Here is a 20,368-nt window from a genome sequence, read left to right as displayed (position 1 = left end):
GTCGGTTAAGCGTCCGACTTCGGCTCAGGTCACGATCTTGTGGTCTATGAGTTCGAGCCCCGCCTCAGGCCCTATGCCGACAGCTCAGAGCCTGGAGCCTGCTTCGGATTCTGTGTCTCCCTCTCTCTCTCCCCCTCCCCTGCTTGCGCTCTGTCTCTGCCTCTCTCTCAAAAATAAATAAACATTGGGGCGCCTGGGTGGCTCAGTTGGTTAAGCATCCGACTTCAGCTCAGGTCATGATCTCACAGTCCGTGGGTTTGAGCCCCACGTCGGGCTCTGTGCTGACAGCTCAGAGCCTGGAGCCTGCTTCGGATTCTGGGTCTCTCTCTCTCTGTCCCTCCTCTGCTTGCACTCTCTCTCTCTCTCTCAAAATAAATAAATAAACATTTTAAAAAATCCATTAATTTGGGGCGCCTGGATGGCTCAGTCGGTTAAGCGGCCAGCTTTGGCTCGGGTCATGGTCTCGTGGTCTGAGAGTTCAAGCTCCGCATCGGGCTCTGTACTGACAGCTCAGAGCCTGGAGCCTGTTTCAGATTCTGTGTCTCCCTCTCTCTGACCCTCCCCTGCTCACACTCTGTCTCTCTCTGTCTCAAAAATAAATAAATGTTAAAAAAAATTTTTTTAAAGAAAAATAAACGTTAAAAAATTTTTATTTAAAAAGCAGGGGGGCGCCTGAGTGCTCAGTCAGTTAAGCGCCTGGCTTCTGCTCAGGTCATGATCTCATGGTTCGTGAGTTTGAGCCCTGCATGGGGCTCTGTGCTGACAGCTCAGAGCCTGGAGCCTGCTTCGCATTCTGTGTCTCCTTCTCTATCTGCCCTGCCCCAACTTGCTCTCTTTCTCTCTCTATCTCAAAAAATAAACATTAAAAGTTGAACCATTGGGGCGCCTGAGTGGCTCAGTGGGTTGAGCGTCCCACTTCAACTTAGGTCATGATCTCACAGTTCGTGGGTTCGAGCCCCGCGTCGGGCTCTGTGCTGACAGCTCAGAGCCTGGAGCCTGTTTCAGATTCTGTGTCTCCCTCTCTCTGACCCTCTCCCATTCATGCTCTGTCTCTCTCTGTCTCAAAAATAAATAAACGTTAAAAAAAAACTAAAAATAAATTCAGATATGCGAATAGGCACGTATACATACACTCACACATTCACACACACAAACGCACATCTACACACAAAAAGAGGCGTGCACGAACACACGTATGCTGAAATACACGATACACACACACACATCACACGTATCTATGAGGCGTGTTTTCACGCTCACACGCATACATACATGCACATACACATATCGAACACACACGTACATGGGGCAGGGGCCATGAACACAGCCAGGAGGTGGAGACGGGCACAGCTGGCCCTCATTTAGCTGTGGAGGCCAAGGCCGTGTGGGGAGGAAGCAGAGGTCAGTGAGGCCGGGCGGGGGTGCCCTCGGGCTGGGACCTCAGCCTCTCACCACACGCCCTTCTGATTAGTTTGACACCAGCAGGTGAGGCCTTGGCCGGGAGGGGGGCAGGAGGGGAGCCCGGTGACCTCGGCTCTCTGTGCCTCTCCACTTGCCCTGGGGGCGGCGACCGGGCCTGCCTTCTGCAGCCTTCGGTCCGAGGGTCTGGTGCCCACCGCCTCCGGGCAAGATGCCGGCGGTGGGGGGAGGGGGGAAGGTGGCTGGGGAGGGCATGTGAGACCAGCTCTGAGTGGGGGGCAGTCAGGGCTGAGGACGGGGTGGGGGGTACAGGAGAGAGATCAAAATACAGCTGTCCCCCCTACCCAGGGGGCAGAAAGGGGCAGGGTCTCTAGCATCACACCAGCTTCATGTGGCCATCGAGCCCCTGAAATGTGGCCACAGGCAACTGAGGGACCGAATTTTACATCGTAATTTAATTTGATCTAATGTAAACGTTAAAACTGCAATGTGATTTAGCTTCGTGGTTGGGAAACTTTATAGCGTACTTGGAACAATCTGCTTCTCCGTTGTGATTTTATGAAACTTAAAGACAGACCAAACAGTTTTCCAATGAAAACTTGGTGTCTGAATTCACATGGGCTGGATTTCAAAGACGCAGCATGAAGAAAAAGAACGTGAAACATCCCATTCATAACTTTGTACGGCTTATGTGGCAAAATGATCATCACTTCAGATATGCTGGGTCAAACAAAATATGCCGGGAAGAAGACCTGCGCTCGTTTCTTCTGGCGTTTTAATCTGCGGCTACTGGGAAATTTGAAACGCCACGTGTGGCTCATATTAACGTTTCTACGGGGCGACACTGCTCGAAGGCCACGAAAGTCGCCTGAGTGCAGGGGCCTGGCTCAGCATCACCTGAGGACAACGGTCCATCCTGTCCGGACCTCGATTTCCTCGCCTGTGGAATGGGCGCCCCCACCCCAACTCCACCTTGCAGCTCTCTGCAAATAAACAGAACGTCCTCGGAGCGGGGCAGGGAGGGGGAAGAGGAGGTCTAGGGCGCCGGGCACTCACTCTGGCCGTACTGGCCGTACTGGTAGCCAGCCACGGGGTCCACGCTGTAGCCGGTGGTGCTGTAGGTGGGCGGGCAGTAGGACTGGGAGGTGGGCAGGCTGTCTCCCGGCTTGATAGAGTCGGCCCGCTGGCTGCAGCTGGCCGAGATGGAGGTGGCCGAGTCCAGACCGCCGTGCAGCGGGGAGATGGAGAAGTCGGCCTGCGGCTGCGGTGGCACGGCGCTGGGGTTGCTCAGAATGCTCATCACCTGCAGGGGAGAGACCATCAGTGCGGCCCGAGCAGCAGGCGTGGTGGGGGGAGGGGGGGTGTGGGCTCGGAGGACGGACCCCACAAACGCGTGTGTCTGTGTGTGTGGGGGGGGGCGGGGGTGGGGACGATGCCAGGCGGGCCCCAGACAGGCCTTTGCTCCCTTAAGATCGCTGCAAGGCACCGAGATCTTCAGTTGACTCGGCCTGCTTGCCCTTGTGGGTAAGACGGTTAGTGGTTTCTCCTGGTCAGGTTCTGACCTACGGGATCTCCCCTGGCTGAGAGCTCCAGGCAGCTGGGCAGGGCTTCGTTTGCCTCTGGGATATCCCCATGGCCTGGCTCTAAGGGACACCTTGTGCCTATCCGATGAATGAATGAATGAATGAATGAACGAATGAAAGAACGAACGAATGAATGAACTAGCTATGTCTCTCCCATCCGACGGGGGCTTCCCTCGGACGGGAAACTGCGCGTCCCATCAGATGGGGATGCCCCCATCTTCTGACACAAAGGTTAGAGAAGGACTCTGGGTCTGTCTGGCTTCCCCATGGTAGGCCTGCTATGCTCTTGACTTGGAGACCCTTGGAGATCCTACAACACCAACACCCATGGCCAATGCTTCCAGATAGTGTCGCAGGCAACCTTCTTTAACTCTGGTAGCTCTCAGCTGTCTGTGACCATCACCCCTTCCCTGCTTGGCCCATACAGCAAACGGGAAGTCACCATCGGTGCTGGCAACCCAGACAGGCAGGGGTGAGGCTCGTCTCTGTAAACTCAGCTTAAAGAACTTGGTGCTGGCTCCCTGGTGTGTCCACTTACTCATTCAACAAACATGCATGGATGGTGACTGCGGCCCCAGGATTTCAGAGGAGGAAGAGCCATGGTCCCTGTCCTCGGCAGGAGGGTGTCTGGGGCTGGTGGGGGGAGGCAGCTGAGAGCACAGCATCTCTGCTATGACTTGGTGAGGGGCATGACAGAGGCAGCTCTCAGGGGGCTCTGGGAGCCCAGGGAAGGGGACTCAGCCAGTGTGGTAGTCCAGGAAAGCTTCTGGGGGAGGTGACAGTGGCTGTCTGGCTCTCCAGGAGAGAGAGTGGGGAAAGGCAGGGCAGACAGCTGTGTGGGGGCACGGGAGCACGGGTGTCCCGCTCAGTCCAGGGAGGCAATGGCAAGGCAGGTCCTTGTGAGCTGACCTGCAGGGCCCAGGCCCCTGGTGGTGACACCCCTTATAGGAATGAGGCCGCCGGGCCAGGAGGGGAGCCTTGCTGGTGGAGGGTGGCAGGGGGGATAAGGTGGGGTCTGTGTGCAGAGGGCTTTGCACCCGCCCAGCACTCCAGAATCAGGACCCCGGCTCCCCTAAGCCTCGTCTTCCCTTTCTCCTTCTTTTCCTTCCTCCTGGCATGAACTCAGGTGACCCTCCCAATCCAGAGCCCTGCAGAGATGTGTGAGGCGAGCTATGAGGCCCCCTCCCCAGACGAAGTAACCGAGGTCTTCAAAAGCCTGTGGCTTCTTCAGACCTCACGGCAACTCTTTGGAGAGCAGCTCGGAGTCCAGAGGCCAGAACCCACCTGCCCGACAGGGTCAGGACTGACCGTCAAGGATGAGTGTGGGCATCTGACCTCTTCAGAGGTAGGTCCTCACCCCAGGGGCTGGCAGCCTCTGGCGGGGGCGAGTGGGGCTGGGGTCCCAGGGGCTGGGGCATGAGCACAGCCTCTCCGTGACCCTTCCCTCCATGCTCCCAACACAATCCCCTCACCCTGGGCTCACTCTCCTCAGTCTTTTTGCTGTCCACCCCCTGAGCCCGAGTCAAGGGCACTGGGCCTCGGGGGCTGGTCTTGGCCTTCTCCGCAGCCGGCAGGGCTCAGATGGGACTTAATGGTTCATCAGCCCCATCGACCTGGCGAACGCACGGGGACGGGAGCGGGAGAGTCTAGGCGGGTGCCCGTGGAATCTCCCAAACTCACCCTCTTTCAGGGGAGGGTCCACATAGGGTACAGGGGTGATGGCAAGAGGGACCCCGTGAAGGGGGGGCTGTGTGAGGACGGCTGACACCATTGGACTGTGTTTGTTGCTTTCTGACTGTGGAGACAGGTTCTCCCGGGTCGAGGAGTTTGTGGATCGCAGGGCATCTGGCACTCGCCAGGGAATTAGGAGACCCGATTATCTTCCAGGCTGCCTGTCAGGTTCCCACTCGAGGCCTTACCTTCCACCTAAGAAAATTAGGAAAATTGCCACCCATCCCATCGCCCCCCTATAAACATTAGCCTCGCTATCCCTTCCAAGGAGGCCTGGACTCCGAGAATAGACTCAGGGGCTCAGGGAAAACACACAGGCCTCGTTTCCCTTCCTTCAGGAGGATAATTGTAGGGGGCGGGGAGACTCTCGGGAGGGTTTGTCAGCTCTGGTGAGACCCCGGTTTAATCCTCCCCTCCCGCACACCACCAAGACGCCAAGCTCACAAGAGACAATGGACGGGGGGGAGGGGAGGGCTGGGCGAGGGGAGGAATGGGGGAGGGGAGGGAAAGGGGGAGGGAAAGGGGGAGGGGTTAGGAAGAGGACAGGCATGTTTTGGGATGGGCTGGGAGCCACGCACACAGACAGTACTCATCCTGCAAGACAGAGACCGGCAGAGAATTACCACGAGTCTGACCACAGCACTCAAGAATTATCAATGGCTCCCCATTACCTCCCAGATAAACAGGACAAAATCTTCTTGTGATCAGACCGCTGCCTGCCTGTCCCAGCTTCTCCCCCTCTTCCTGCCTGACACGTCATATCCCCGATACACCAAACAATCCGGTGTCTCCCAAAGACATCCGCCATTCATTCATTTATTCACTCAGCAAACATCATAGAGTGCTACCATGTGCCAGGCCGCAAAGAGGGCTGGGCTGTGAGCTCTTTGAGGACAGGATAGAACCATGGCTCATCTACCTTTGCAGCCCCAGCACCTACATTGTACCTGCTACATACTAGAAAAACCCTGTTGAATTCATGGGTATCACTTAACGAATACTTAGTGAGCACCTAAGTGCTCACCTTAGTGAGCCAGACACTGAGCTGGGCCCCGAGCATCAGCGACTCAATGCCCTCCTGGGGCCACCAGTCTAACGAAGGAGACAGACAACAAACAAATTATATAAATTCCTGATACCGAGAAGTGCTACAGAGGAAAAATAAAGGGGGGATGTGGAATAGGCAGGCAAGACCTCCCCAAAGAGGTGATATCCAGCAAGACCTAAAAGGGCCAGCCATGGGAGGGTATAGCAGAAGAGCCTTCCGGGCAGACCAGTCAGCAAGTGCAAAGGCCCTGAGGTGGGAACACACCCAGCAGGTTTAAGAAAGGGCAAGGAGGTCAATGCTGAGTGAAATCCCGAGAGTTGCAAGGCCTCCTGGGGCCTCTGTCAAAAAGGGCTTGCGTGGTGCCCAGTGGCTTGGGAGGCCTTGGACCCTGGGCCATTAACAGACAGCTCAGAATCAGCTCAGGCCCAGGGAGATTTTCCTGTAATGGGATTTGTTCAATGGGATTTGCCCTGGAACATCAAATCAAATCCACATCTGGGATAGGTGTGAATAGGGATGTGCTCACTCTCTCCCAGAGTCCCTGGCAGGCTCTCTCCATTTCATCTAACCCCCTGACTCTAGGCATGGCAGTTTCCAAGCTATTATCTCCCCTATTTTGCGGATGGGGAAACTGAGGCACAGAGAGGCGAAATCACAGAGATCACACAGCCAGTAAGTGGCAGCGCTGTGATTTGAACCCGGGTCTCCCTGCCCTCTAGCTGTGTTCCTTCCCAACAGGCTGTGCTGGAGACCGTGGGGGAGGAGAGGCCCTTGGCGACCCTGACGAGCGGGTCCTGTGGACCCAAGTGGCCCTCCATGCCCCCCAGTTGGCCCGGGGACCCCTGGGAGCAGAAGCAGGGCCCGCAGAAGCAGGAAGCGTTTGCCCAGGGTTAGGGGCCCAGCTGAGAGGTCTGGGGCCTGCAAACTTTTGAACTTGAGGAAGTCCCAGTCTGATGCGGTAATCCACCCCCCTCAAGAATGCTAAGGCCTCTCCCCCGGTGGGTTTTACTTTTTTCCCCGGTGACCTTGCTTTCGCTAATGTATTACTTCTTGGTACGTTACCGTTACTAACTCAAAATCAATACCGACCTCCACATCTGTAAGGTTTTATCTGAAGGCAAAGCTCCGGGCTGTCCGTCAGGCTGAGTGACAGCCATCCCTTCCTCTGCCCCCACCCGCCGTGGCCCCCGCCCGCCCCCAGCCCCTTCCTCTCCCTCAGCTCTAAATCAGTCCCAGCCTCCACCAGACTAAATCAATAAGGGGCAGCCTCAGCCCCCTTCCGCCCGCTGGGGAGAGGCTGGCTCGCCGGTTTGGGGGTGGGGGCTGCGGGAGCCCCGCGCCAGCCCTCCTTCCACATCCTCCGCTCGCCACCCCCACCCCCCCCCCACCCCCCGGGATGCGGTGGCGCGCTCCGGTCCTTTAAAAGAAGGGGATGGGAAAAATGTAATTAATTCCCTCCGCTCCTGAGCTGGCCCCAGGGCCTGGGACCGAGGAGGCAGAGCGGTGGGATCTGCACCCTCTGTGATAACCGAGCGCGCTTCGGGAGCGAGGCTGCAATTAGAAAGGGGATCGCCATCACTCGGGCTCCGTGGCAGGGTGCGGGGTGGGCGGAGGGGGCCGCGGAGGGACACACGGGAGGGGGGGGCGGGGATCAAGCCTGGAGAGGTCAAGGCAGTGGGACCCGGAGATGGGACCGGGGCTGGAAGGAGGCCAAGGACCACCTGGACCCGTGGGCGGGTCAGGGAGCCCCACCCTGGCACGGACAGAGGGGACCCCGAGCCCCCGGAGGGACAGCCGTTTCTCACACACACACACACACACACACACACACACACACCCCACTCAGCCATCAGGGCTCCCAGGAGCTTCCCTGCAGCACCGGGGACCAGAATATCTGCACTAACATTCATGCTCAGCCCGGGGTGAGCTGTGAACCCTGGGCAGTTTCTTTAGCCTTCTATGTCTCAGTTTTCTCATCTGTATAATGGGACCGGCAATAACTGTAGCTACCCATAGGGTCCCTTTAAGAATTAAACGGGTCCGTGCAGGCTGAATGCTTAAGACAGTGCCAGGCACACGTCTGTTCTCCGCGCATGCTAGCTGCCCCTCCCCTTCCACCTGGATCAGAAGGGACTGAGCTTGAAAGCCACCCTTGAGGGCGGACTCAGGGAGCTCCTCCCTGTGTCTTTTTCACCCCCTCCTCCCCATGGGGCCTGGCACACAGTGGGCGCTTTCTGAGTGGGGAATCTCTGCTCCCCCCCGCCCCCGCCCCACAAAAGCTGGGGCCTGCACCCTGAGAAGGGAGCCAGGTGTGAGTCAGCGGGCCAAGGCACACCTTCACGAGGACACCCCACCTGAGTCCAGGGAGGCGAGGCGGCCCCCAAAGCCTCTGTCTGGATCACCCAATAGCTTCCGGGACACTTGCCCCCACACCCGCTGACACGGAAGTGCACGTAAATACATACAAACCCGGGAGACTGCCACGTGTTCACAGGTGGGGAAACTGAGGCCCAAAGGGGGCAGTGACTTCCACTCCAGGAGAGTGGCACCACAAACTGATGGGAGTATAGCCCATCCCTGGGCTTACAGCCGCTCCCGCCTGCCCTCAGCCTCGGGTTTGGCTCCAAAAGGACCGGCTGGTGGGGCCCACTGAACGCTTTTATCTCCGACGACAGCCCTGGTCCCCCGTCTCACTAATTCATTCTCCCGACTTCCAGAAGAGGTGAGGGGGGCACGTTTGGGGGGAGGGCTGCCGATTGCCCACTGTCAGGAGAGAAGGCAAGGGTATGGAACACAATGCTTGAACTTTGTGACATCTGTCCCTGGGGACTGAGGGACTACCGGGGGCAGGCCCGCTCATGACTTGCCCTGGTCCCTAAGGGTCTGGGGCCTGGAGTCCCTCACCGGGTCCAGATGGAGCTCCTGGGGGCATGCCCGGCTGAGGGTCAAGGCTGCGCCACTGGGGTCTGTCTGCTCAGCTCTGTCTCCGCCTTGGTCGCCCACTGGAATCAGCGGGGGAGTCTCGTGAAATGCTGGTCCCAGGATCTCACACCCCCGCAGGCTCCCAGGAGTCGGTCTGAGGCTCTGGGCATCAGGAGGGTTTAAAGCCCGCTCCCCCGGTGATTCTAACGTGCAGCCAAGTCGGCAAACCGCGGCGCCCAAGTCACTGCCGTTGTTGCGACCCACGCGTAATAACGGGCGCCAATCCGCACCCACGCGGATGGACACGTGGGCACGCACGCAAAACACGCTGACGCGCGTGCTGACTGCACGCAGCGTGATGCAGACAGGCCAACGCGAACACGCACAGAATGATACGCACGGGAAAGTGCACATACGCACGCGGCCAGGCCGCGCGGCGTCACACGCTTCGCGGATGCACACGCAGGCAGACACGCTTACACGGTCATGGACACCGCAGTCTCACAACCCCACGGTCGCCGGCTCCCGACGGATACGCAGACACACTTCACGCCAACACCCCCCCCCACCCCCCGCCCGTCCCACTGCCTGTCCCCCAGCTGCACACTGGGATTACTGCAAGCGAGAAATCACCCACCCAGGCAGCCGAGCACCCCCCGCTCCCCCTCTCTCCTGCTCGCGTCTTGCTAAGAGGATCGGGGCCCCCTCCCCTCTCCCTGCCCCCTGTGGACAGCGGTAATGGGCTTCGGGTGCTGACTTTGAGGTTCCAAACAAGATTTCCTGCACGTCTCCCTGTCCCTGCCCCCCCCCCCCCCTTCGCCATCCATCTCTCTGCTCACGGGCCTCACCCTCCCTCCGCCATCCGCATCTCAACAAGGAGAGCCGGTGCTCAGCCTGGCCTGCAAGGTCCCCCCCCCTCCTCCGCCCCCCCACCCCCACCCCAGCCCCTCTCAGATCCTTTTCTAAGCCCAGCTACTGCCATTCTCTTGCCCAGCACAGTCCCTGACAGTTTCCACAGCACTTCCCTTCAAGCCTCACACCTCTTCTACGGAGCAGTCACCCCACTTTCCAGATGAGGCACAGGCTTAGGGGCTCACCCAGAGTCACCTGGCGAATGAGTGGCAATCCTCTACCCCCGACTCCTAGTCCGGTGCGCTTGTCCTGCCCCTGACTGTGGTCTTCGTGTACCATATACGGCCCTGGGTCATTCTCAGGTTGATGTGTGCATGCGTGCGTAATGTGTGGGTGCAGGTGGGAGGACCACACGTGGGAATACTGCATGTGTGTGCACGTTCGTGAGTCTGCATGCACATGCCAGTGTGGCTTATGTGTGGGTACGTGTCCCGTCTGCCCCTCTAGCTGACCTCCCCAAGGGCACACCCTGGGGCCGGGGGGCCATCTGGTCACTGACTGCTCTCTCTGACCCGAGGGGGATTTGCCATCCCCAGACTCCTTCGGATTTTCTCTCCCTTCCACGTCCAACACAGCAGACCTCAAAAGACTCAGGGGGGCAGGCTCTGTCTGGTTGGGGAGGAAGGCAGGCAGGATAATTTCTGCAGAGAACGGCTTCAGCCTAGATGGGGAAGAAGACTCGGGAAGGCTAAGCCGGGATGAGGCCTTGGGCTCAGGCCTCACCCAGAGGACGCTTTCAGCCTTTCTGTGGCCCTGCCTTCTGCCCTGGGCACAGCCTGACCCTGACCCTGGATTTGGCCTATTGCCGAATAGGCTTGCTGTCCTATTCCCAGTGCCTGGCACATAGTAGGTGTCCAACAAATATTAGTTGAATGAATGAATGAATGAATGAATGAATGAATGAATTTATCTGTTATCCCCAGCATAGGGCCTGGCATAGGGGAGGGTGAATGAAAAGAATATACAGAGGGGTCTTGTGGCATACTCACACCAGCCCCTCAACTCAACAGAGCCCCCTCCCCACCCCAGAGGTCCTTGGAGGCCTAGCCAAAGACGCCCCGGGGGAGTGGGGGAGCTGGACAGAATGACTCCCCACTGGTTGTCTAAGAAGTCAAAGATATTCTCTCTCTCTCTCACAAACGCACACACCCATTTCCAATGTTTGCTCCGTGAGATGCCAGGCTCCAAAATCCGGAAACATCTAGAAATATCTGGAAGCACCGGAGGGGGGCTGGCCTTGGCGTCCCCTCCCTGGGTGGTTCCCGGGTTCGATGGTGTCCACACCAGGACAAGGCCCAGGACTCCCGGCCCCCAGCAGGGGCTGGGGCTAGCAGGGTGCGGTGGGATTCAGGGACCATCTCTGATGGCGCGATAATGGCGGAGGGGGATTAGAGCGAGCGCTCTGAGCGGCGGCCGGGTTGGAGAAGGAAGGGGCCGATCGCCGGGAAAGATATGACTATTTAAAGATAATGATTGCATAAATTTAATTAGCACACTTTCACGCGGCAAATGGCCGTTTTGTAATTAATGTATCTGGCATGAAAGATCCCATCTCCTCCCCCTCCCCTCCCGCTCCCCCTCCTCTGTGGCCCTAATGAAAGACAGAGAGCAAGTGACAGAAACAGTTTGTCAGTGGCTCCAGGTGTCAGGGGCCTAATTGGCTGAGCTGAGGGGAGGGAAGGGGTGGGAGGGCTGAGAGGGGGGCGGAGGGGGGCCTCCTGGACTTTGGGCCCAGGTTGGGAGAACAGGAGGGTGGGGAGGCCTAGGCTCTCAGCCTCCCTGGCGTGGGGGGTGCTCCCCCTCGGTAATTGCCGGAGACGAGGACGCAGAATGGCAGTGACAGGGAGTGAGTGGGGGCAGGGAGGCCTCGTTAGTACCTGGGCAGACAAGCTGGCTCATATCACAATGCGTTAAGGGCTCACAGCCATGATAGCTCAGGCCCGCTTCCCCTCTCTAAGAAGCAGAGTCCCTCAAGCAGACAGAATGCGTGAATGAATGAATGGGCCTCGGTTTCCTTTCCTAGAAAATGGCCCTCGGTTATGGAGAGTCTCAAAGGGAAAAGTGATCAAAGGTGTCATTATTAAGCACCTACTGTGCATGCCAAGGACCTACTGTGGGCAGGCAGCACTGCCCTTCACGCCTTAGAACGGCGGTCCGAAGGGCGGGTGCTTTAGTCTTCCCGAGATCGGAACGCATTTTACCGTCATCCATGATGCCTGGCTGCGGCTGCGGCTGCGGCCAGATAGCATCAAAGTCGGGCAGCAATGGTGACAGAGCCGTGGCTGGTGCTTTTGTTGACCTCTTCCGGTAAGGTCAAGGGTGGGCCAGCATCAAACCGTCTTAGATTCGAGGAAATATGGGTATTGGCTGTTCCACGTTACAGGTCGGGAAACTGAGGCTCGGGGAAGCTAAGTGATTCGCCCCAGTCTACACAGTAAGTGGGGGGCTGGGATCTGAACTCAGAAGGTCTAATCTCCCTTCAGCTTCTCCCTCCAGCATTTACCTAAGGGACCCACTGCAGGGCCAGCTCAGCACCTTTCCTGCCCCCAGGATGCCATGCCCTGCCATGCCGGGTAAGACGCTTGACTGACTCCAGAGAGGAAAGCCTCTTTGTTAGGTGGGGACATCTGTCCTGCAAAGTCAGAGTGGCCTGGTTTTCCCGTAGGATAATCAGGTAGCAGAAGCGAGAGGGTGGGCAACGGCGATGCCCAACCTTTGCGCCCTGGCCGCCTTGGGGCGTGTGCACACCCGCCTCTCCGACAGTGCCCGTCCACCGTCTTCACCAGCTGCCCTCTGCCGGCCCCTGCCCTGGCCCCTGCCCGGTTTTCTCCGAGGGAGGCGGGGCAGGGAGGCCTGGAGCCAGCCTAGGCCCGGTGGAGCAGGGCCCAGCCAGCCCTCTCCTGGACCAAATTCAATTTCAAAGCTTAATGAGTTTGCACAGGAGCCGGGTGAGCTCGCTGACGCTACTCCTTGCCGGCTGGGTGGTTCCCGGCCGGGCCACCGAGCGCTCAGCGGCCCGAGCAGGGAGAGCCCTGGGCTCCATCGAGAGCGGCGGGGGCACCGAGCGAGTGAAAAATGTCAGAGCAAATTGGTCTTGACAGCGTTAATATCTGCACCTCATAGCAATAATTACATGTAAATAAATAGCAAAATCACACTCAGCTGGAGGCAGCTTGGGGAGGACGGACGCTGCTAAGGACCAGCTGGGGACCCAAATGCTTCGCTCCATCCTTTTCTTTCCTTCTGAGAGTCTCTGCTCCCCCCTCGCCCTCAACCAGATTCTTCTTGCTGCACAGGACAGGGACCTCGAGCTTCCGGCCGCTCATAGTAAACATGGGAGGGAAGACGAAAACATTTGGGTACCCCCCACGCCCCGCTCCCATCCAGCTGTGGGGCAACAGCTGGAACGAGCATCTGCCCGCCTCTGTCTCCTCCCTCCCTGAGCGTAATATTCCACCTGCGGGTCTTACAGAAACCCACATCTCGGCCCTGCCCTCCATCCTGGGCACCCTCCCGGCTGCCTCCTGGCCTTGACCTCCGTCCGCACGGCCACCCCCCGATCCAGGTGGCCGGGCCAGCATCCTCTCAGTCGCCCAGGCCCTGGGCAGCCCGGTCGTCTTCACCACCCCCCCCCCCCGATGGGTCCCAACACCCACAGTGCCGTGCAACATCACGTGCTGGTGCAGAGTCGCCGGCCGAACGTGGTGCAACTTCCCGGGGAGCCAACCTGACACGATGCTCCTCGATTGTGTTGCCGTGAGCGACAAATACGGCTGCACCGTGCCCAAGAATACAAAATGTGCATGCGTGTTTGTAGGGGAAAGTTTGAGAGGCCCAGTGTGCAACCAGAGTCCCCTCTTGCTACATGTTCGGGGGCCCATGGGTTTGCTTTTGTTTTTTGTCTGCAAGAGCGAGGGCCATGTCCTGCCCACGTCTGGATTCACAGGACTTAGGCAAAAGGCCTCTGGGGGTGTTTGAGGGAGGAAGAGAGGAAAAGGCAGCGGAGGGCTAGAAGGAGAGAGGAGGACGGAAGGGGAAGGTGTAGGGAAGGAGGAGGCAGGGAGAAGGCAGCTGCTGTCCAGGCAGGCGATAGTCTTCAGATGGGCCCAGGGTGTCCTGAAGTGGCTGGATCGAATAAAGGCTCCGTTCATTCCCCTCTCCCCAGAGGGACCCAGGGGCCCTGTCTTCCGGGGACCCAGCCTCCCTCCCACTTCCTGTCTGCACGGTGCAGAGTTCCCACGACTCGGGGCTCCGCTGCCCCAGGAGGAGTGTGGAGGGCCCTCCAGCTACTTCGCTGCCCGGCCTGCCTTGCCTGCACAGGGCAGGGAACGCAGACTCCATTCTTCGCGAAACAAATATCTTCTCCAGAGCAGCCCCCGCGTCCCACACCGTCTTATTTAGTTCACCGACTAATCCACTTATCGAGGATAAAGCGCCTGTGAATCCCCATTTGATAAAGGCAGTCACAAAATTAGCAAAAATGTGCCCACGGCTCCCGCGTACCAAACAAACAAGAGGCTGGGGACGGCTGCGGAGAGATGTTGTCTCTCTCTAGTCCCCGGGGCCCCCGAGAGATTCGGGAAGAGATACAGCAGCTCTCTCACTGGCGCTGAGGGCTGGGAAGGCGATGCCGGGGGTTATTCGGGGAAGGGGGTTGGGCAAGGTGGGGAAAGGAGCCGGAATGGAGTCCCTGCCTCATCCCACACGGCACGCACCCCAACGCCAGCCCGGGTCCCTGGCTCCCGTCACGACCCAGCTCCACGACCCTGTGCCTGCGACACCTCCACACGTTCATCCACGACATGCATCATCCTTCAGCCCTGGCTCCGTGCCAGGCAGCGTTCCAAGCAAACTCGTTTGCTGCTCATGACGACCCTGTGAACTAGCCACCACTGTCATCCACGCGTTATAGGAACAGAGAGGTCGAGTCACTTGCTGAAGATCACACAGCTAGTAGCCACTGCCCCCAACTGGAGGGTTATTATCGACAACTCTCCCGTTCAACCCTGGCCGATTCAAACTCCACCTGCGTCTCCAACCACGGTCCCCAACCCTGACAGCAGTCCCCCAGCCCCCTGCTCTACCCCCCACTACTCGCGGCCCCTCCTCTGCCACCGCACAGAGCCTTCAGGTTGCCGAAGCCTGTATGCCCCCTCCACAATCTCACGACTGTCAAGTTCACACCTTCCGGTGCTCCTGTCAGAGCCAAAGTTATTCTCCTGTGCCCCACCTCCACCATTAGGGGCTGTGGTATCAGGGCTGGGGGGTGTCCTCCTCGCGGAGCCCAGAGGTCTCCCTATTTTACCCCAGAGGGCTCCGGGCACCTGGCTGACACCTTGTCCTGATCATGGCGGCAGGGCTATTAATGCCATCACACGGATGGGAAAACACAGACTGGAATAAAAACTCAGCCAGAGGTCAACCGGCTCATCCGGAGGGTGGTTCTGAGGAAGAGGGAGGGACCAGGAGGGGATTCTGGAAGGCTCGGTCCCTGTGCTGCCCACACGGCCACCAGCTTGGCTTGGGAAGGAGGGGCTGGTCTCAGGCCTCGGGGGTGGGGACATTAATCACAGGGAGCACCTGTCAGGGTGGCCTCTGGAACTAAAGGGAAACACTTGTCAGAAGGGCAGCACGTCTCACCCCGGGCTCCCCGGTCTCTGTGACTAACCACTGCCCCTCCAGGAGGCCATGGCTGGGAGCAGGGCATCTGGGGTTCAGGCCCGGGCAGCCCCCTTGGCTTGGGCAAAGGCCCTCCACAGACACCTGGACCGTAGGTGGGAGGAAGGAGCAGGGAGTAGCAGAGGGAAGGAACCAAGGGCAGGAGCCAGGGGAGGGGCGGGACTGGGATTCACGGCCAGCCGCAGAGCCCCTGCCCTCTCCAGCTTTGGGGCCGCCCTCCTGTCTCAGCCCCCTGTCCCGCCTCATTTCTATAAGTTCGTGTCCCTGAGTCCCCAGCACGCCTTGATCCCTGCTGGTCTCCTGTGTTTGCCCTTTGTCTTCCCGTTCCTGTTCCCGTCCCTGCCTGTGCACCCCTCTCTCTGTCTCTCGTTCTTTCCTTCTCTCTCTTCCTGTTTCTATCCCTCCGAGTGCTTCGCCCCCCCCCCCCAGACTCTCCTTATCTCCCCCTGTCTCTCTCCCTCTCTCCCCCTGCCCCTGCTGCTTCCTCTCCCTGACCTCTCCGCCAGCATCTTAACACCGTTTCTCTCTACGGTCCGTCCGTCTGTCCGGGCACTTCCCTGCCTTTCTGCCCATCACTCCTGCATACCTCCAGCAGGAGGTGCCTCTGGAATCACTCTGGACCTTCTCGCACCAGAGCTGAGCCCGCCAGGCCGGGTGCCAGGCTCACGCCCTGGTCCAGCTGGGGGTCACCATAGCATGGGACCGCGGGACCGGGGTAACCCTCAGCCTACCTCCCCTGCTCCCCCTCTGGGCCTTCCCTCCGAGGCCCCTTCCGTTCTCCGCCCTCTGCCTTCAAGGGTGGTCCACCGAGTCACTGCAGGGAGCTTCTGGGGCATCTGAAAACTGGGCGGTCAGAAAGGACCCCTCACCCAGTGCTTCTCAGACTCTCCCGAACACGTGAATCCCCTGGGAACTTCAAGTGCAGACCAGACCCAGAGCCGCCAGGGTCCAGGCCAGCCTCTGTCTGATCTGGCAGCCCAGCACGGAGGAGAGTTGAATCTCTGCCAGCGGGCAGACCTGGGTTTTGGATTCCGACGCTGTCCCTTGCCGCTGACCTTGAGCTTTGCCTCTCTGAGTCTGCAAAATGGACATGACGATTCTAGGCCCTCAGGACGTGGCGACGATCAGATCACAAACAGGGCAAAAGTGCCTCATGGACCCCCACGTTCTAAACAAATCAAGGAGGTCACTGCCATTATTATGGACAGTATCGGTGCTCAAGGAACAACTCTGCTCCTTTTCCTTTACTCCCCAGCTGGGACAGCTGCTTCCTCCTCACGGGGGCAATATGGAATCAGCTGGGGTTGAGATCAGCACCCAGGGGGCTCGGGGAAGAACATGGGGAGCTGGGGGGGTGGGGGGGGCGCATTCTCTGTGGTGGGGAAAGGAAGGCAGGCCCCGTGGGAGGCTCAGGAACTTCTACCCTGGGCATCACCTCCCAGTTTCAGGCTGGGTGTGCCCTTTGTGTAAGACACCTGACAGGGCCCTCACAGGACCTTAATCCTGTGACTTCCGAAGGTCAGACCCACTGTCTGGAGCGAAGGTTGAGGGTCTGGTCAGTCGCTTGCTGAGCCCTCATGCTCTCTGCAGGGGGGGAGAGGGGAGGCAAGAGACCAGCAGGGTGCCAGGGACAGGGGCAGGGGTGGGGCTTCCTCAGGGGCCCCCTCTTCTGCTGGATGCTTGACAAGATTCCCCGGGGCTTTGCTGGCAAAGCGGGGACTGCCCACACCACTGCGGGCAGAGGCGGAGATGAAGGTAAAGGCTGCTGCCATACCCACTCGTGCCCTCGGCAAAGCCCTGCTAATCCCGGAGTCCTTCTCGGCGGTGGAAAGCATGCAGGGCCATTGTGGGTGTCTTTCTTAGCAAAAAGAGGCAATGGGTTAAATGAACTATTCCTAGGATGAACTATTTCTGGCTTGGACGTTGCTGGAAAAGGGATCTCAGTTCAATTCAAACAGACCCTCCTCTGAGGCCTCCCCTGAGGTCACTTCCTAAAGAAAGCAGAGGTCAAGGTGCTCATGCGAGGCTGACAAGGTGAAAGCTTGCTAATCCGGTGCTTTGATAATCCCAGGTCGCCTCACACGGGCGTCTTCCTTAACATTTATTTATTTATTTATTTATTTATTTATTTATTTATTTATTTATTTTTGAGACAGAGAGAGACAGAGCATGAACAGGGGAGGAGCAGAGAAAGAGGGAGACACAGAATCCGAAACAGGCTCCAGGCTCTGACCTGTCAGCACAGAGCCCGACGCGGGGCTCAAACTCACAGACCGTGAGATCATGACCTGAGCCGAAGTCAAACGCTTAACCGACCAAGCCACCCAGGCGCCCCCGGGCGTCTTCCTTAAAATATGGATTCTCCTGGTCCCCGTGCAGACCTAGGGCACCGGCCAGTCAGGGTGGAGCCTGGGATTTAGATCTTTAACAGGCATTCCAGATCATTCTGATGCACAGGTTTGGGAGCCACAGTCTCTCCTGAAGCCTCCACACTGCAAAGAACCCACTCTCCAACAGTCCTGACAAAACCGGATTCTGCTTGCACGCCCCCCCCCCCCCCCCCAGAAACAGGATGCTCCGTGCTTTACAAGGCCACCCCTTCCCTGTACAGCCGGCCTGGACGTGCACCGCCCTTCCCCTTCATGTCCTGAGCTGAATTCTGCCGCCTCCCCGTGACTCCCACACCCTGCCTCCAATGGGACCACCCTGGCGGTCTCTGTGCCCCCGACAGACAGCTCTGAGGTTTCTGGGGGGGATTGCAAAGGTCTCCTTTTGAACTTACTTTACAATATCTGACCTCCTGAACCCCCAAATCGCAGTATTGCTTGCCAAGGGAGATGGTTACCACATACAGTGGGACTTCCCAGTGGTCCGTCCAGCCCAGCCAGGCCAGCCCCGGGGAAGGTGTTTCCTTCCTCATTGGAGGATTCTGGGGGTCACGGGTACCCCCCTGCCCCCATCCCTCCCCTCGTCTGGGATATCGCCTCTTCTCTGGAGGCTTTGCTTGCTTGTCTCTGACGGAACTAACTGGAAGGAAGGTCCTCGAAGGCAGGTGCACGGGGCTGGGCAGAGAATGAATGTTCACGGTGTCCAGCTGTGCCCACGGCAGTTTACTGGCTCCCTACTGTGTGCTAGGCTTTGCGGCGGAGTCATGGGCCACTAGGGTAACCTAGCCCTTGCTTTAGGGGGAGACAGCGGTATCCAGAAAGTTAGAATTCAGAGCCCCAACTGCTACCCTGGGAGGCAGTGTGCCCACCCAGACTGGACGGTTGGTCTGGGAAGACTTCTCGGAGGAAGCGGCCTCTGCGCTGACACCAGAGAGATGAATGGGGCTTGGCTAAGTGAAGAGAGGGAGGATGCCAATGTTTCAGGCTCAGGGATGGGCATGTGCATTGGTGGAGGGGGAGGGAATGAAGGGGAGTGGGGGTGGAGCCCTGACACTGCCTCGGAAGTGAGTTCCTGCCGGCTTCCCAGGGATGGCTGGCCCTCGTCCCATCCGCCCCGCCACCAGGCCACCACCTTGCGTGCATCGGCGGGCCGGCTGGGCCGGCAGGGCGGGCAGCGTGTTCCGGGGGCCGCCAGGCTCGCGCTGCTCCCCGATCCCGGGCCCGGGCAGCAGGAATTAAGCAGGCCGCCGAGCCCGAGCGCGTCCTTATCTCGGGGAGACAGTTGTTGGGAATCACTTTGACTGAGTGGTTTTGTCTCCCCGCATTTTCCACTGTCAGGCGGCCTCGGGCCATGGATCAAAGGCGCGCGGAGGAGCGCAGGGAGGGGCGGGAGTGGGGATCCGGTCCCCTCCCCCGGTCCCCTCCCCCCCATGCCACCCCCGCCCCCGCCCCGACCCAGCTCTCCCACCCCCCACCCAGAACCGCGCCCAGCCCCCGCCCTGAGAGTGGGCAGATTGAGGGGGGGAGGACGGAGGGGGGCGGGGGGCTGGAGAAATCGGGAAATTGAGAAGGAGTGGAGAAGAATGAGAGATTAGGGGAAAGAGAGTGGGGACGAGGGCTGGGTTTGCGGAGAGAAGGAGGGAGGGCGGAAAGGGGTCTGAGAGCAGGCTGGGTGCAAATGGGGTGAGGGACAAGGGGCGGGGAGAACTGGGGCACTTGGAGGGGAGGGCGTGGGTTAAGGAGAGAAGCGGGAAGCAGAGGAGGGCACGGGGAAGAAATCACAGCTGGGACCCAGAGAAAGTTCTGGGCTGAGGGGCAGGACATGGAGGCAAGACAGGCTGGAGGGGAAGGAAGGTTGGGGGGCATGCCTGGCTGGGCTGGGGGGTGCCAGAGAGTCTGTCCTCCCTCTGAAGAAAGTGCTGGCCTTCATCACTCTGGAGGAAACAGGTGCCGGGTGGAAGTGACTGGCCAAGGCCACACGGGAGTGGGGGAGGCCCTCAGGCCTGACCTTCCAGAACAACGGCCCTGGAGACACCGGCTGAGATCTCAGATGCTCCCTGAAGCCCCAGGGGGAGGAAGGTCCTCTGCCTGTTTCCTCCACATCAGCTGTTATCCTGCAACAACACTCCCTGGGGTGGCTCAGAACACCTGTCCCCACTCCCAAAGGTGTTGGAGAAACGTTCACAGCTGGGGAAAGGGCCAGGAGAGAGGAGGGGCTGGAGAGAGGACAGCCCTGGGGCTGAGGCTGGGGCAGGGCAGACACCTAGACCAGGAGGCAGGAAGGAGCAGGGGACCTCAGGGACCCTGGGGAAAATTAATTCTGCAATAGGAGGTCTGGGGCCTGGCCCTGCCCCCAACTCACGTGTGGCCTTGGAGCCCCTGTCTGCAAACAGCTCCCCTGAAGTGTGCCGGAGGCCAACATGCCTCACGTATCTCAACATGCTTGTTCCTCAGCTTACTCTAGGAGATGGAACCTACTGCTAGCCCCAATTTACAGAGGGGTAAACTGAGGCAGAGAAGAACCTCTCTGGAATCGCACAGGCAGGACGTGACAGTACTGGTGATTGGAACCAGGCTCAGGGACCCCAGAGCCCACGTCTTGGTACCCCTTGCTCTGTTGCCCCTGAGGGCACTGGGAGTAGCTGAGATCAGAGTCACGTGTGGGGCCTCCCATATCCTACCAGCAA

General features: G+C 59.0%; 1 protein-coding gene across 3 annotated transcripts in view; it reads right to left on the bottom strand.

Annotated features, from left to right (window-relative positions):
* PAX7 (paired box 7) overlaps window positions 1–20,368 on the bottom strand; it is a 97,980-nt gene that overhangs the window by 6,937 nt on the left and 70,675 nt on the right. For all 3 annotated transcript variants that reach the window (XM_027060261.2, XM_027060260.2, XM_027060262.2), the window contains exon 8: window positions 2,476–2,722. In XM_027060261.2, coding sequence (XP_026916062.1) covers window positions 2,476–2,722 — 247 coding nt within the window. The remainder of the gene's footprint in view (window positions 1–2,475; window positions 2,723–20,368) is intronic.

This window comes from Acinonyx jubatus, chromosome C1 (assembly GCF_027475565.1).
Source record: "Acinonyx jubatus isolate Ajub_Pintada_27869175 chromosome C1, VMU_Ajub_asm_v1.0, whole genome shotgun sequence".
In the NCBI taxonomy this organism is placed as follows: Eukaryota; Metazoa; Chordata; class Mammalia; order Carnivora; family Felidae; genus Acinonyx; species Acinonyx jubatus.
The sequence above is the reverse complement of the archived record's forward strand: the minus strand, read 5'-3'. Positions and strand labels throughout refer to the sequence as shown.